Source organism: Ascochyta rabiei, chromosome 17, assembly GCF_004011695.2.
Source record: "Ascochyta rabiei chromosome 17, complete sequence".
NCBI classification, from domain to species: Eukaryota; Fungi; Ascomycota; class Dothideomycetes; order Pleosporales; family Didymellaceae; genus Ascochyta; species Ascochyta rabiei.
In genome coordinates this window covers 689,494-701,935 of record NC_082421.1, presented here as the reverse complement: position 1 = coordinate 701,935, position 12,442 = coordinate 689,494, and the positions used below count along the sequence as shown (strand labels likewise).

The window sequence follows — 12,442 nt, the reverse complement described above, 5'->3', positions numbered from 1 at the left end:
TGTCTAGCAAATCATCTGACTGCAACCCGCCGTCCGCACCTAGTGAACCATTACATCTGCGCCATGCTGCTGCTGTACACTCCCGGGCTGTTGTTGAGCTTGTTTGTCCCCGTTGGACGTGCTTGGCTCACCGTCGTCCATCTCCATATCGTCGTCACCGACTTCCTCCTCCTCCTCCTCATCGCCTTCAGAGTCTTCGATATCGATGTCCTCGCTGCCAGCGTCCGAGTCCTCACCTTCTTCCTCGACTGCAGGGCCTGCAGTTTCTTCACCACCAGCCATGGCCTCGTCGTCTCCCTCCACAACAGCACCCTCGGCCTCTTCCTCTTCCTCTTCCTCTTCCTCCTCGAGTCCGTATTGGTCGCCATCGGCGTTCAGGTCGGCCTCAGGCTGCTCGGGGGGGAACTCTGGTGGAGCAGACTCCTCGGAATCCCTACAACAGTCAGATTATGCGTTATTGACATCGTTGCTCGGCAAGGAAGCGGCCAGCGCTTTGGAGGCGAGCAGATTGGTCTCGACAGAACCACGTACCACTTGATGGCGAAGCGCGTCACACGCGGCTTCTCAGCCAGGATCTGCCTTTGTACCTTCTCGATGACAGGCTTTGCTGGAGGCTCCAGGGCCAGTGCCTCATCCACATACTCGTTATTGACGTAGTATCCTACGCGAACGAACTCGCGGTCTTCATAACTGCAGCTAAGCAGAATGACTGTGACGCCGATGATCTCACTGTTGGGAATGCGCGATAGATCCGGAGGGTCGGCGCGGAAGACGAACTTGTTCACGCCCACAGGCAACGGGCCAACGAGGACAGAATCGAGTTCTTGGTCGTATTCGTTACTGAGTTCAGGTCAGCTACTGCGCAATTCAGCAGTGTAACAAAGGTAGCACGTACGAGGTGGCAGAGCCGACGTAAGTCAGCTTCCATTCGAGATCTGCCGTTCAGGTAAGCTCATGCTTGTGTTGTGGAGTCGTTTGCACGCACCTTTCTGCAGTTGTTCAAGGCATTCGAACGTGATCTCAAACTCGTACGGCGCGTCGAACTGTGCGGGGTTGTTCTTGACCTCGACCCCGAGAAGCGAGACGACAGACATATTGGCGGGTGTGGGCTGCAATGTATACTAAGTCTGTGAGATAGTTGAACGGCTGGCGGCTAACAGATGCGTTGTGAAGTCGAGTGTTTGGGGATAGAGCAAGCAAAGACGCGGGCAGAACACTGTTTACGTGGAAGTCTGTGCGGGTTGTCCAGAGGCGGCAACACTCAAGTGGGCCGTCGCGATCGCGCTTCTAGCTCGACGCGTCTCGCCCTTTGATCCTAGGCCACTTCACACTCTGTTCGTGTCTCTCACAGACCTCGCTTCCTCCAACCTATAGGACTCATAGATCCTGAATTGCTCTGCTGTTTCGACCTTGAATGGTTCCAACGGCTGCACAGCCTAGAGGTGTTCGCAATCGGCCGAGATCCATATCCAAGATCAGAAGTCCAAAACGAAACAATGACAACACGATTCTTTGCTGAGATGAGAAAATTGCTCTGTCTTTGGTGTCAGTCTTGATGCGCGTCACCAGCATCTCTCACGCAACACTAACTTACGAAACTGATGGCTTGACATCCAGCAGAGCACTAGATCTGCTGGCAGGACACGGCCTTCATGCAAAGCACATACTAAACGTGTCATGTTACCCCTCTGCTTGAATGGTGTACCTCATTGGTGCTTGCCGTGACCATTCGTTACATTTGCAACCTGACGTTCTGAGTATCAATCCTACCGGTGCGGCGAACAATCAAAGCAACCAAAACTGCGTTAGTTCGCAGTCGAGACACCCCTTGTTGCTTAGCTTTGGCTGTGAAGTGGCGATCTCTAAGCCCGGCAATTCGACACGCTGCTAAGTTCTAACTGCAGCGCTAGAGAGCCCCAAACGACCTTCAACTCAGCTGCCGCTTGAGCGGCCGTCTTTTATCACTGTTGGCATTGCTGCTGGCAACGAAGGCGGGGTCAGACCACACGAGCTTGATCACGGCCAACAGCGGCTGTTGAAACAGGCAAACGACCTTCTGGAGACAAGGTGCCGACCTATCGACAATAACAGACAGTGAGCTGGCATACACGTGGAATTTCAGCATCTGCTCGGGCGCGGTCAGTAGGAGCAGCTACCGGTAACCCAACTGAGCGCTTGGATGTGAAAGAGACCTGGGGTGGAAGCCTCGAAATCGGAACGTAGGCTTGATTTTAGTATGTATGCTTACGTTGCGCACGACTGACCAGCGCGCAGGGCTCTGCTCACGCGCCAAAGCATACGTCCGTAAGGGTGGCCGTAGCTTGACCCACCCCCAGCCTGCACTGCAACGTGATGCACATTGGGTCATGGCCGATACGTCAAGCCTAACGCGGACGAAGTCCAACGGCCAGGTACCGAGCTCTTCCTCACATACACTTGTCACCGTAACTGAGAGAGAGGCACAGAACGCGCAGCCGCCTCGCGTGCGTCGCCGCAATCGCATCATCAGCTCCTGCCTGGAGTGTCGGCGCCGAAAACTCAAGTGTGACAGAGGACAACCGTGTACCAACTGCGTCAAAGCCTCTCGCCAATGTCACTTCATCGCTCCAGGCTTCGATGCCGCAGCACAGGCCAGGCTGGCCGAGGTCAAGGAAAAGATGGGTATTCTCGAGATGAGTCTTGAAGAAGATGTAGCTCAGCGCAATCGAGTTCAGACAGACTCGTCCGCTTCGCTCAACAAGCTTAGTTCCACTTTAAGTCCGGTAGAGACCTATAGCGAAGGTGAAGAAGAGGAAGGCACGGAACATCTGAAAACGTCACAATATAGTAGGGAAGATTCCGTATACTACGAGTGCGAAGAGGGCGACGATGATATTGTAGATCTCGGCATAGCGATGGGTAAAGTGAGGATCACGGAGAGGATTGGCGGTCTGGTGCGACCAAAGTTCTCTGATGAAGTGAGTCGTGTACATCCTTGGATGAGCATTACTGACCCTTCCGTCTCCAGCTTTCGTACAAGCTGCGAGAGCTTCCTCAGAGCGGACCTCGAGGTTCAGACTTATCCTCGTCTGACGCCGTAGATTGGATGATGCCATCCATAGACTACGTTGCACCTTCTTCAAGCTTTTTCTTCACTCCAGGGGCGGAACGGAGAACCCTGATGAACTATCTACCCACCAGAGAATTAGTTGACAAGCTCATGGCGCACTACTGGCAGGCTGTGCACGTCATTGCGAGAGCAGTCCACCGTCCATCATTTGAGCGACACTACGAAAAGTTCTGGAAAGACATAGCGACAGGCATCGAGCCGCGCAAATCGTTCCAAGCTGTCGTTTTCGCAGCTTTACTTAGCTCTGTTGTCTCTATGAGCAATCTCAAAGTCTCGACAGATTTCGGCGTTGACAAGCAGGGGTTGGTGGACAGTTTCAGAGAGGCTACGGAAGCAGCATTGTCGAGAGCCAATCTACTTCGTGCCACGAAGCTTGAGACCGTACAAGCTTTTGTCATGTACCTGGTGAGCGCTCACGCCTTTAGACCCCTGTTGCGGCATCGCACGTCACCATGGACGACCTAGCTCGAAAGCATATGTACGAACTACACTGACAATATTTGAACAGATTCCTCTCTGTCGAGCCGAAGTATCTCGTGCCCACTCCGCTCTGACAGGTACCTGTATCCGCCTAGCCGAATGCATGGGTCTGCACAAGGATCCTTCAACCTACAGTACATCGCCCGTCGAGTGCCAGGTTCGGCGCCTCATATGGCATCAAATCTGTTTCCTCGACCTGCGCACTTGCGAAGCGACTGGGCCAAGACCGCAAATACGACCGGACGATTTCGATACCCATCTCCCTCTTAACATCGATGATGTAGATCTCGATCGAGCAGAGCACGGGGACAAAAGTGTGGACGTTGAAAAAGACCGGAGCCATTTCACCGACATGACAATAACACGCATGCGGTTCGAATGCTACGAAATGCATCGCTTTCTTTGGGTCGAGCGCCCGAAACTGGAACGAAAGAGAAAGGAAGGCGAGAAGAGAGTCACCATCAACTCTCTCCTTGCACGTATCCAGTCGTTTAGGGCTTCCATGGAAAAGACGTACTTGCCTATGCTGAACAAGACGACTCCTCTCCATGCGCTGGCGTCGCAGATGTACGGTATCTTGTCCGACAGACTGTATGTTCATATCCTCCAGAGATACCTGAGCTCGGACAGACACAAGATGCCCGAGAGCCTGCGTCAAATCATTCTCAGTGCAGCCATCATGATCCTTGAACACTCCCAGACCATCGAACAAGAACCGGCGCTTTCCACTTGGTCGTGGTATGTCGGGGCCCTTCACCAGTATCACACCGCAGTTCTGATCCTCAGCGAGTTGTATGCGCAACCCCCCACCTCAGCCATGGAGCAGCGAGCATGGCGTGTCCTGGACTTTGTCTTCGAATTGTCGCCTAGCCTGTCACCCACTGTGAAGACCAGAGCGGTCCTAGAGGATCTCGTGACTAAGACGCAAGTATACGCAAGCATGAAAAGATGGAGAGCACCAAACGACATGCCGCAAGCCGGGTCTCAGACACATGCCCCTGGCTACCAGTCTCGACAGCAGAAAGCAGAGGAACTGCAGTCTACAGCAGGTGCTAGTGGCCAGACCTCACTCGGAACTGCAAGCCCTCAGGGCATACGAACGTCACCACCAATACAGCCACCGAGACTTCCACAGACGCAAAGCCAAAGCTCAGGCTCAGGCGCCATTCATTTTCCAGGAGCTATGCCTAACGCTGACTGGGGCACCTTTGATATCTCACTGCCGGCATCCACTTCTCCTTTCCAACCACCCTTGACGAATCCGGACGTGTACACGACACCCTATCCGCCATTGGCACCTTCCAGCACACTCATGCCTTCGCCTCATGCGGTGTCGCAATCGAGCGACCCTGCCAGCCTCATCGGTCCGAGTACAGCGGTCGCTCATGGCGCTTCAAACAGTTCCGCAGGTGCTAGTCCAATGGCCGCTCTCAACGAGGTGGACTGGGTAAGTTTGCAGCTCACGTTGAACTATCGGGGCATGGTCACCGTTACTGACTCCTTTCCAGAACGAGATCGAACAGCTTTTCGGCGGTGCAGAAACAGGAACCGGCAACATGATGATACCGCCCTTTGCTTTTCCGCAATTCCTAGCCACAGACCTGCAATGGCCGCAGGAGGGGTTTTAGTGGGCTGAAGAGGGTTGGATCTGTTAAGACGGGAAAAAGTCGATATTGTTCCATTCGACCTTGCTGTTACAAGGGGTTCTGTATAATACAATCTCTCCAGGCTCGATTCATGGTCCGTGATAAGAATCCCAAGTCTCAACGCCTTGATGGGTGTCCTTGCCAACTGCCTACAACGCTGCATACCCGTGACGGAACGAAAACAGCCCCACGTTCCTCAACAACCACCCTGCAGACGGATAGGCGCATCGGCCCCATGTACCCTGACACCACTGCATACACGCTGGCGTTTGACAGGCCGTACCTGCATCGCTGTCATGTGCATCGCTCCTTCTGTACTCGCAGTCGCCGTTCCAGGTTGCGCGGACTGCCGGATCAAGATCCCAGCAGGCTTCCGGAGCAAGCGGACTCGCGGCTTGCGTGGACAGGTGGCGAGCACACGCAGCTGCAATCAGCACCAAGGCAGGCGGGGCTAGGTGTTCGCGTCTTCACCGGCGGTGATTTATGTCATTGCAGGGAGGGAGAACAGCAAGCAAGAAAGGCAGGCGTCGATGCACTCCAAAAGAGCCCGATGGGGATGGAAAAACACACTCGAACTAGCACCATCCCCCCCCCCCCCTGCAGATCACACATCTCAGATCCCAACGCCCCCACCCGGTTATCCCCAGGTCGACTGTCTGTGTTTCAATACATCACGTAATCAGTATGATACACCACACACGTACACAGAGTGTCCAAGCCAGCCTAGCGCAAGAACCCCCCGCTGCTGTGCAGCCAACCGCACAGCCGAACCAAACCACAGCCCGACGCCAAACTCGCACGTCGAAACGCGTCCGGGCGCGTCGCCATGGTGAAGAGGGGAGGGGGGAACAAGTAGGTTTGCTTATTCGGTTGTTTTCGTCGTGGGCATGGCTGTCGTGTGGACTAGACTCGCGCCATGATGCATGCGTGTGTGCGTGCTCCGCGGCAGTGCAGTGCAGTGCAGTGCAGGTTCGCAAGGGGAGGGGGGGGGAGTGATCTGTTCTTTGTTCTGTAAAAGTGACTTCTCGCTGCGGGAAAAAAGTTAAAGTGGGTGGGTGCTGCGGCCGGGCCGAGTTGGGAGCAAGGGTGGAACTTCCGGTGTGCACTGTGCATGCAGTGACATAAAAAAAAAGCACCACCGGGGCTTCGACATGTCGAATTTTTGGCAATTTTTTTCTTTTTTTTTTTTGCCAATAGTCCACTTCGCAATAAACAGAGGCTCTCGAGTTCTGCACAATTCGCCGTGTCTTGGTTCTAGTTTGCAGATGCTCCTTGTTAAGGAGTCGCCGAATATGGCTAGGCGATCCTGACTGGTGTAGCAGCGATTCGCTGGCGTGCTCGTATGCAGACACATCTGCACCTGCTGGATGTAAGCGAGGTCTTGCGATCATGACAGAGTCAACTTTGCAGCATCAGACAAGCATGCTATCTGTGGGTAGACGGGTATTCGGTGTAGAGATGCTATTATTGGATATATCTATATGCACCGTTCGAGGTGACACAATCACCTTGGATGTCCTGCAGGGCCTTCACCAAGGATCCATCATGCTGGAAGAACAAAGAAAACCACGGCCAGGGTCAATCGTGCTGCCTGGTGGGATGCCGTGGACGCGTGGTACAGAGCACTTGCTGTGTAACGCACATCGCCAAAAGGGTAATCTACCAGAGGGCTGTCCAGCACAAGCAGAACGGCAGAGCATCTCAGATCGAGTGACAAGCCAAAGCTTGCGTGCTCAGAAAGAGGCTCAAAGAGGAGGTAGGGCACCTCTGGAGTGCCCCCCATAAACGCCGTGCTAAACAAATAAGGTCGCAAACAGAAGAGGCAGAGAAGTGAAATGCCATATTTGGCGTATAGGACCAACAACATAGGCTGGAAGAATACAAGGTATCCAGGGTCGTTACAGGGTCGTTGTTCGCTCCTCTGGGCGTGAGGGGTTCGTTAGGTGGATGCAGGCGCAGATGTGGTTCTTCAAGAAACCAATTCGCCGCCGAGCTCCATGCCTAGGCCTTCGACCTTGGTGGTGATCCGCGGGCCGTCGCCAGTGGGGGGCACGAGGTTCTCAAAGTTGATTCGGCGTCTGGCTTCACGCACTGCGGCGGGCGTCTTGCCTGTGGCTGGTGTACGGTTCCACGACGAGCCAAACTGCGCTTGCGCTGGGCTTGGTGTCATGTTCAAGAACTCAGCGAAATTGAGGTTGTTGGGTGTCGTAGCCATGCCAAAGCCGCCACATGCCTGCCCGCTGCCTCCGGGCGTCGACATCATGGACGATGGGAGGGGCGTTGTTCTCGAGGGCGGGGTGGAAGGGGCTTGCATCAGATGCTTTGCGTCGCCAACGCGGATTGGTGTCGGTGATGTGGCCAGGTACATCAGGAGGTCCGCCTCTTCTTCGCCGTTTTTCCCTTGACGGGCGGCGCCTGCGGCAGTGAAACCTCTTTGGCGCAGACGAGCCGAGCGGGCAAGGTCTGGCGGCGGTGTGCGTGGCGCTCGAGCACGGATCGGCGAGGATCGAAAGTAGGATCTGTTGAATTGGAACGAGGTGATGGGCAGGTCTTCGTCGTCTTCTTCGGACAGAAGAGGAGATGGAGGGTCGTCCGCGACGGTGGAGGTCTCGGAGACAAAGGAGAGACTAGGGACATGTGTCCGCCCAAAGCGAGCATGCCTGCGGTGGTACACAGGCGAGGACTCTGGCAGGCGGAAGCTGTTCTTCCACGACGACGAGGCCGAAGTGGCGGATCGGACGACCTTGTTGCGGGTGTGGTTGCTCGATGCTGGGTATCGGGTGGGCGGTTTGTCGTAGCGAGGGCGCTTGTGCTGGCTGCCACTGCTGACGGAGCGAGTGCCCGACCGTCGAACATGGTCGGAGAAAACGGGGGCGGCGAGGGGCGACGAGTCGAGCACGCCTGGCTTGTAGAAGCGGTCCGAGAGACTCGAGACATCGGACATGGCCTCGTTGCTGGAGCCAGGGCGCTTGCGCTTGAGCTCGACGTCGATGACGGGCTCGATGGCGTCGATGCTGAGGCTCTCCCACCCGTTCTTGATCTTGACGTTGGCCAGAGCCAGTCTGTTCTGCAGCGTCCGGGTCATCTACAGCGAGCCATGTCAGCAGACGAGCCGGGGGGGAGGGGGGGGGGGCACTGGAGGAGCGACCTTTGAGACGTGGGCTCGCCGCAAGACCTTGCTCGCAACCTCGTCTTGCTCGGCCATGGTGGAGGAACGGAGTGGTTTGGCTGGCAACGGATTGCCGTGGGGGTCGAGGCTCGCTGGCGGCGTGCAGACAGACTCGAGCGGTGACACTTGCAGACTTGCACAGACACCAGAGAGCCGAGCCAGAGCCAGGGACCGTGAGCTGAACAAGATCGTCCGGCGTGGCGGCGCAGGAGGAATGCAGCGGAGAAGAGCCTAGCGTCGAATCCAGGCACGGGCCAGAAACAGGGCTGGCCGTCAACGCATCATCATCATGATCATGATTATGATTTCATGGCCCTGTGCCTCGAGGCTTTGTGAAGCGCGCAAGCAGAGCCCACTTGGACGGCCAGGGCGAAGCACGGGGGGGGCTGGTCGTGTGCCGGATACCGCTGACTCTGTGTTTTGTATCTTTTCCGTGGAAGCGGCCTAGCGTCACGGCGTGCTGCGCCGTTGCCGGAATGGCGGGTACCGCTGGTCGGCACACCAGCATCTGGCATCTGCCTGTGCACCTACAAGTACACTCGCAGTCTCGCACGCCGTGGCACATGACCGACTGGCGGATCCTTGACCCCGAGGCGTCGTGGGCGCTGTCCGCTGTCCGCTGTCCATGGCTGTGCCCGCCAGTGCCTACGGTAGCCTACCGCGCCGGCGTGGGCAGCTCGTGCTTCCGGCGAGCCTGCACAAGCCAGACGCACTGCGCGGCTGCAGGCGCGTCGTGGCCAGCCCCAACGTCATTCTTGTTGGAGAGCCGTTGGCGGCGCTGCACACTCGGAAAGCCTGCAGAGCAGCAATCCGTTCTTGCCAGCTCCATCCGCCCGTCACGCACTGAGCTGAGGCCTCCGAGCTGGGCAGCACACCGAGTACAGTGCGCGGTGGTCTTCGATGGCGCCTGCCTAGAAAACCAGGCTCGACACAACCCTTGCACGCTGCTCCCTGCCTGGTTCTGCGCAAGCTCGGCCTATCGTCATCGCGAAGTTCGAACGCACCTGCGCTCTCCAACCTCCAGAGGCGAGGCATAGCATACCAGCACCCGCAACCACTCGCAGCCTTTCCCTCTCACACCCAGCAGCTTCTAGTGACACTCGTTTGCTTGCGCCAACATACTCACCCTGTTTCATTGCCATTGCCATTGCCATTGCCATTGCCATTGCCGTACTCAGCACGCTTGACCATCGGCACGCATACCCACCACGCTGCATTACGCGTCCACCACAAGCTTCCTCGACACTTGCAAGTTTTCAGCAACGGCCCTCCGGCTGCCACTCGTTACGCCTATGAATCCATAGTTTCGCCCAGTATACCACAGCCACAGCAGCCCAGCGGCTATGCCTTCCTTCCTCCACAACTTGCGTCGAAAGAGCAGTCGAGTGTCTGCCAGAGCCGGCGATAAGACCAGCGAGCCATCTCCTCAGGGTGCGACAAAAGGACAGTATGGAGGAGCCCGGCGCCCGTCGTCTTCCACCATGAACTCTTCCCCGCTCGGCTCCTCCACACCCTCCACCACCCCGGCCACATCGACAACCGAGGGAGACGCACCGCCTGTACCTATGCGACCCCAGCGGCCCAGCGTCGACCCCGTGAAGCGCTACAGTATGAATGTGAGCAAGCCGAAGCCACCGCCAGCCATACAACGCTAACAGCACTACAGGGCTCGTCGACGACTCCCACCAACGGCTCTGCGCCCCACAACTCGTTCAACCGATCGTCGTTGCTCGCACCACGCGTCATCTCCGTGACAGATAACTCTTGGGTACGTCGTAGGGTGCTTGCGGACCTCGGAAAGCGCTGACTGTACGCAGGTTCACCAGCAGGTCCTACTCATATTTGGACAAGTGGGCGATCCCTCTCACAAACCCTTGGACGGCAACCTTACCGTCAACCACCACCAAGCCCGATTCCCACCGACGTGCTGGCCAGTAAGGGACTCGTACTTCAAAGCATTGGTGCACCTGGAGCCGGGGTGGAACCGAGTTCGTCTCGACTTCTCGTCCCCCAAGGTCTCCTCCGGCAACACCTCCATCTCCCCCCACACGACGTTTATCAACATCAACTATCTTCCCTTGACACACTCGCCGCCGCTCCAGCTTGCTATCATCCTTGGGAGCGACTCGCCGGGCACATACGATGCACCGCCATCGCGCACGGAGACCGAAGGCAACGGGTTAGATCTCGCGGTGAAGAAATTCCGTATGGCCGCGTACCTGTGGCAGGCTTTCACCGGCGAGCAGATGAAACGCCACGGCTTTGGTCGACGCTGTTTTCGCCTCGAAGATGCGTGGGAGCCTGGCACGATAAGCTACCAGGACTGGGAGCCCGGTCACTTCCGGACTCAGGCCAAGGTGCACGTCATACGCTCAAGCAAGACCGTCGCAGAGATAAGAGACCTTGACCGAGCGCAACAGTACGGCCCAGGAACGAAGAAGGGCGAATTGTTTGGCATTGCTGCCGACGCTGTCAAAGACCATTTCCACATCACGCCAGGCCAGAAGCTCTACGTTTCTTGCATGTTCCTAGACTCGACGTGGGACGCAAAGGAGCAGGTCATTCGCGGACATGCGGCGCTGGGCGGAGGCGTGCCAGACTTGCAGCTCGGCATCTTTGGGTCGCAAGCACTGCACAGCTATCCATCCAGCATCGAAGAAGTCACCCAAGCTTTCGAAGACTGCACTCGAACAGACACCAACTTCGTAGCAAACGACTGCAACGAGTCCGGCAGCAACTGGGAGGCAGCCAACATTGGCATTGGCGCCCATCTGCACGAAACCGGGCATCTGTTTGGTTGTCCTCACCAGGAATCAGGTGTCATGTTGCGCGACTACGTCACGCTCAACCGCACGTTCATCTGCCGCGAACCTTATTCGACCCGTACGAAGTCGCCTGGTCAGCGGCTGGTACTACCGGAGGACGAGTGCAGATGGCACAGACTGGACGTGTTGCGCTTCCGGTTCCACCCGTGCTTCCGGATACCGATCGATAGAGCCGACGTTAACAACGACGGGAGCGTACAGGTCTGGACGGTTGACCCCGGTCAGGGTGGTGTGATTGCAACGTCAAAATCAGGCATCGCTTGGGTGGAGCTGTACACTGAGGGAGACGATGTTTGTCGCTATTGGCGAGAGTGGCCGGAAGTCGAGCTTCAGTACCCACGACAAGTCGCCTTGGATGAGAATGAGCTTCGCTCAGTGCTGCCAAAGGAGAAGCAGAAGTCGAAATTGAAGGTCGAAGTGTATTCCGCAGCGGGAGGAAGGCATGTCATTGAGGACTTGAGCCAACTCGCGAACCAAAAGCTGGCACGAGTCAAGATTCCCAACGGCCGCTGGGGCTACCGCGGCAGCAAGTTGGGATACTCGCAGATGGAGGGATCCCAACCACAGGAGATCATCCTCGAGAGTGCGCACATTCAGACGAAACTTTTGCTTAGCATCAAGGTCTATTCCGGGCTGTGTGTTGATGGCCTGGAGTTCATGTATGAAGATGCAACAAGCCAATTGTTTGGCAAACGAGGGGGGCACGCAACCGACTTCCCACTAGATACACGCAAAGGGGAAATGCTCTTGGGATTTGCTTTACGAGCCGGACTCTGGATCGACGGTATTCAAATTCTGACAAGTCTGGGAAGGGCAAGCGAGTGGTTTGGTAATGCCACTGGCGGTAGCGGGTAAGCCTTTGGGTCTCATGGCCAGTCAACACGAACTAACAAATGGCAGGCACACCCTCATCCCTCCGCGTGGATACACCATCGGTGGCATATCCGGATCCTCGGCCGCATGGCTTGACGGCTTTTCCCTGATCATCACTCGTTAGTCACCGCGGACTATCCATCATATACCTAATCCGGAATCGCCGCATTACGAGTGTTGCGCGTCCTGCATCTTAGCACAGTAAACTATCTACGCATCAGTGTTGGTTAATGGAGCAGCAAGAAGTGGTACATGCAGATGCGTACAGGTACAGTCGGCATCATCGTACCGCGAGTCTCTTTCCCACCCAGACTATCGAACAGGCGCATAGGGATGGTGT

General features: G+C 56.4%; 4 protein-coding genes across 4 annotated transcripts, besides 8 other annotated features; 2 read left to right on the top strand and 2 right to left on the bottom strand.

Annotated features, from left to right (window-relative positions):
- Positions 1 to 39: 39 nt before the first annotated feature.
- On the bottom strand, positions 40 to 1,094 carry EKO05_0009618 (Histone chaperone asf1; the record flags this gene model as incomplete). The annotated part of the gene is made up of 4 exons (XM_038942599.1): positions 40 to 433; positions 532 to 840; positions 896 to 935; positions 986 to 1,094. 4 exons carry the CDS (start codon positions 1,092 to 1,094, stop codon positions 40 to 42), a joined length of 852 nt encoding a protein of 283 aa, XP_038795003.1.
- Positions 164 to 183: a tandem repeat.
- Positions 318 to 345: a tandem repeat.
- A 1,146-nt stretch (positions 1,095 to 2,240) lies between the features above and the next one.
- Positions 2,241 to 5,217, top strand: EKO05_0009617 (uncharacterized protein; the record flags this gene model as incomplete). The annotated part of the gene is made up of 5 exons (XM_059637578.1): positions 2,241 to 2,411; positions 2,466 to 2,957; positions 3,008 to 3,514; positions 3,618 to 5,036; positions 5,098 to 5,217. 5 exons carry the CDS (start codon positions 2,241 to 2,243, stop codon positions 5,215 to 5,217), a joined length of 2,709 nt encoding a protein of 902 aa, XP_059493561.1.
- Positions 5,218 to 6,155: 938 nt separating this feature from the next.
- Positions 6,156 to 6,202: a tandem repeat.
- Positions 6,203 to 6,404: 202 nt separating this feature from the next.
- Positions 6,405 to 6,424: a tandem repeat.
- A 780-nt stretch (positions 6,425 to 7,204) lies between these two features.
- EKO05_0009616 (uncharacterized protein) lies at positions 7,205 to 8,440 on the bottom strand (the record flags this gene model as incomplete). Its single annotated transcript, XM_038942492.1, has 2 exons — positions 7,205 to 8,320; positions 8,372 to 8,440. 2 exons carry the CDS (start codon positions 8,438 to 8,440, stop codon positions 7,205 to 7,207), a joined length of 1,185 nt encoding a protein of 394 aa, XP_038795001.1.
- Positions 8,350 to 8,368: a tandem repeat.
- Positions 8,441 to 8,543: 103 nt separating the features above from the next.
- Positions 8,544 to 8,577: a tandem repeat.
- A 106-nt stretch (positions 8,578 to 8,683) lies between these two features.
- Positions 8,684 to 8,710: a tandem repeat.
- An 827-nt stretch (positions 8,711 to 9,537) lies between these two features.
- Positions 9,538 to 9,574: a tandem repeat.
- A 311-nt stretch (positions 9,575 to 9,885) lies between these two features.
- EKO05_0009615 (uncharacterized protein) lies at positions 9,886 to 12,226 on the top strand (the record flags this gene model as incomplete). The annotated part of the gene is made up of 4 exons (XM_038942462.2): positions 9,886 to 10,020; positions 10,071 to 10,172; positions 10,222 to 12,080; positions 12,130 to 12,226. 4 exons carry the CDS (start codon positions 9,886 to 9,888, stop codon positions 12,224 to 12,226), a joined length of 2,193 nt encoding a protein of 730 aa, XP_038795000.2.
- Between the last annotated feature and the right edge of the window lie 216 nt (positions 12,227 to 12,442).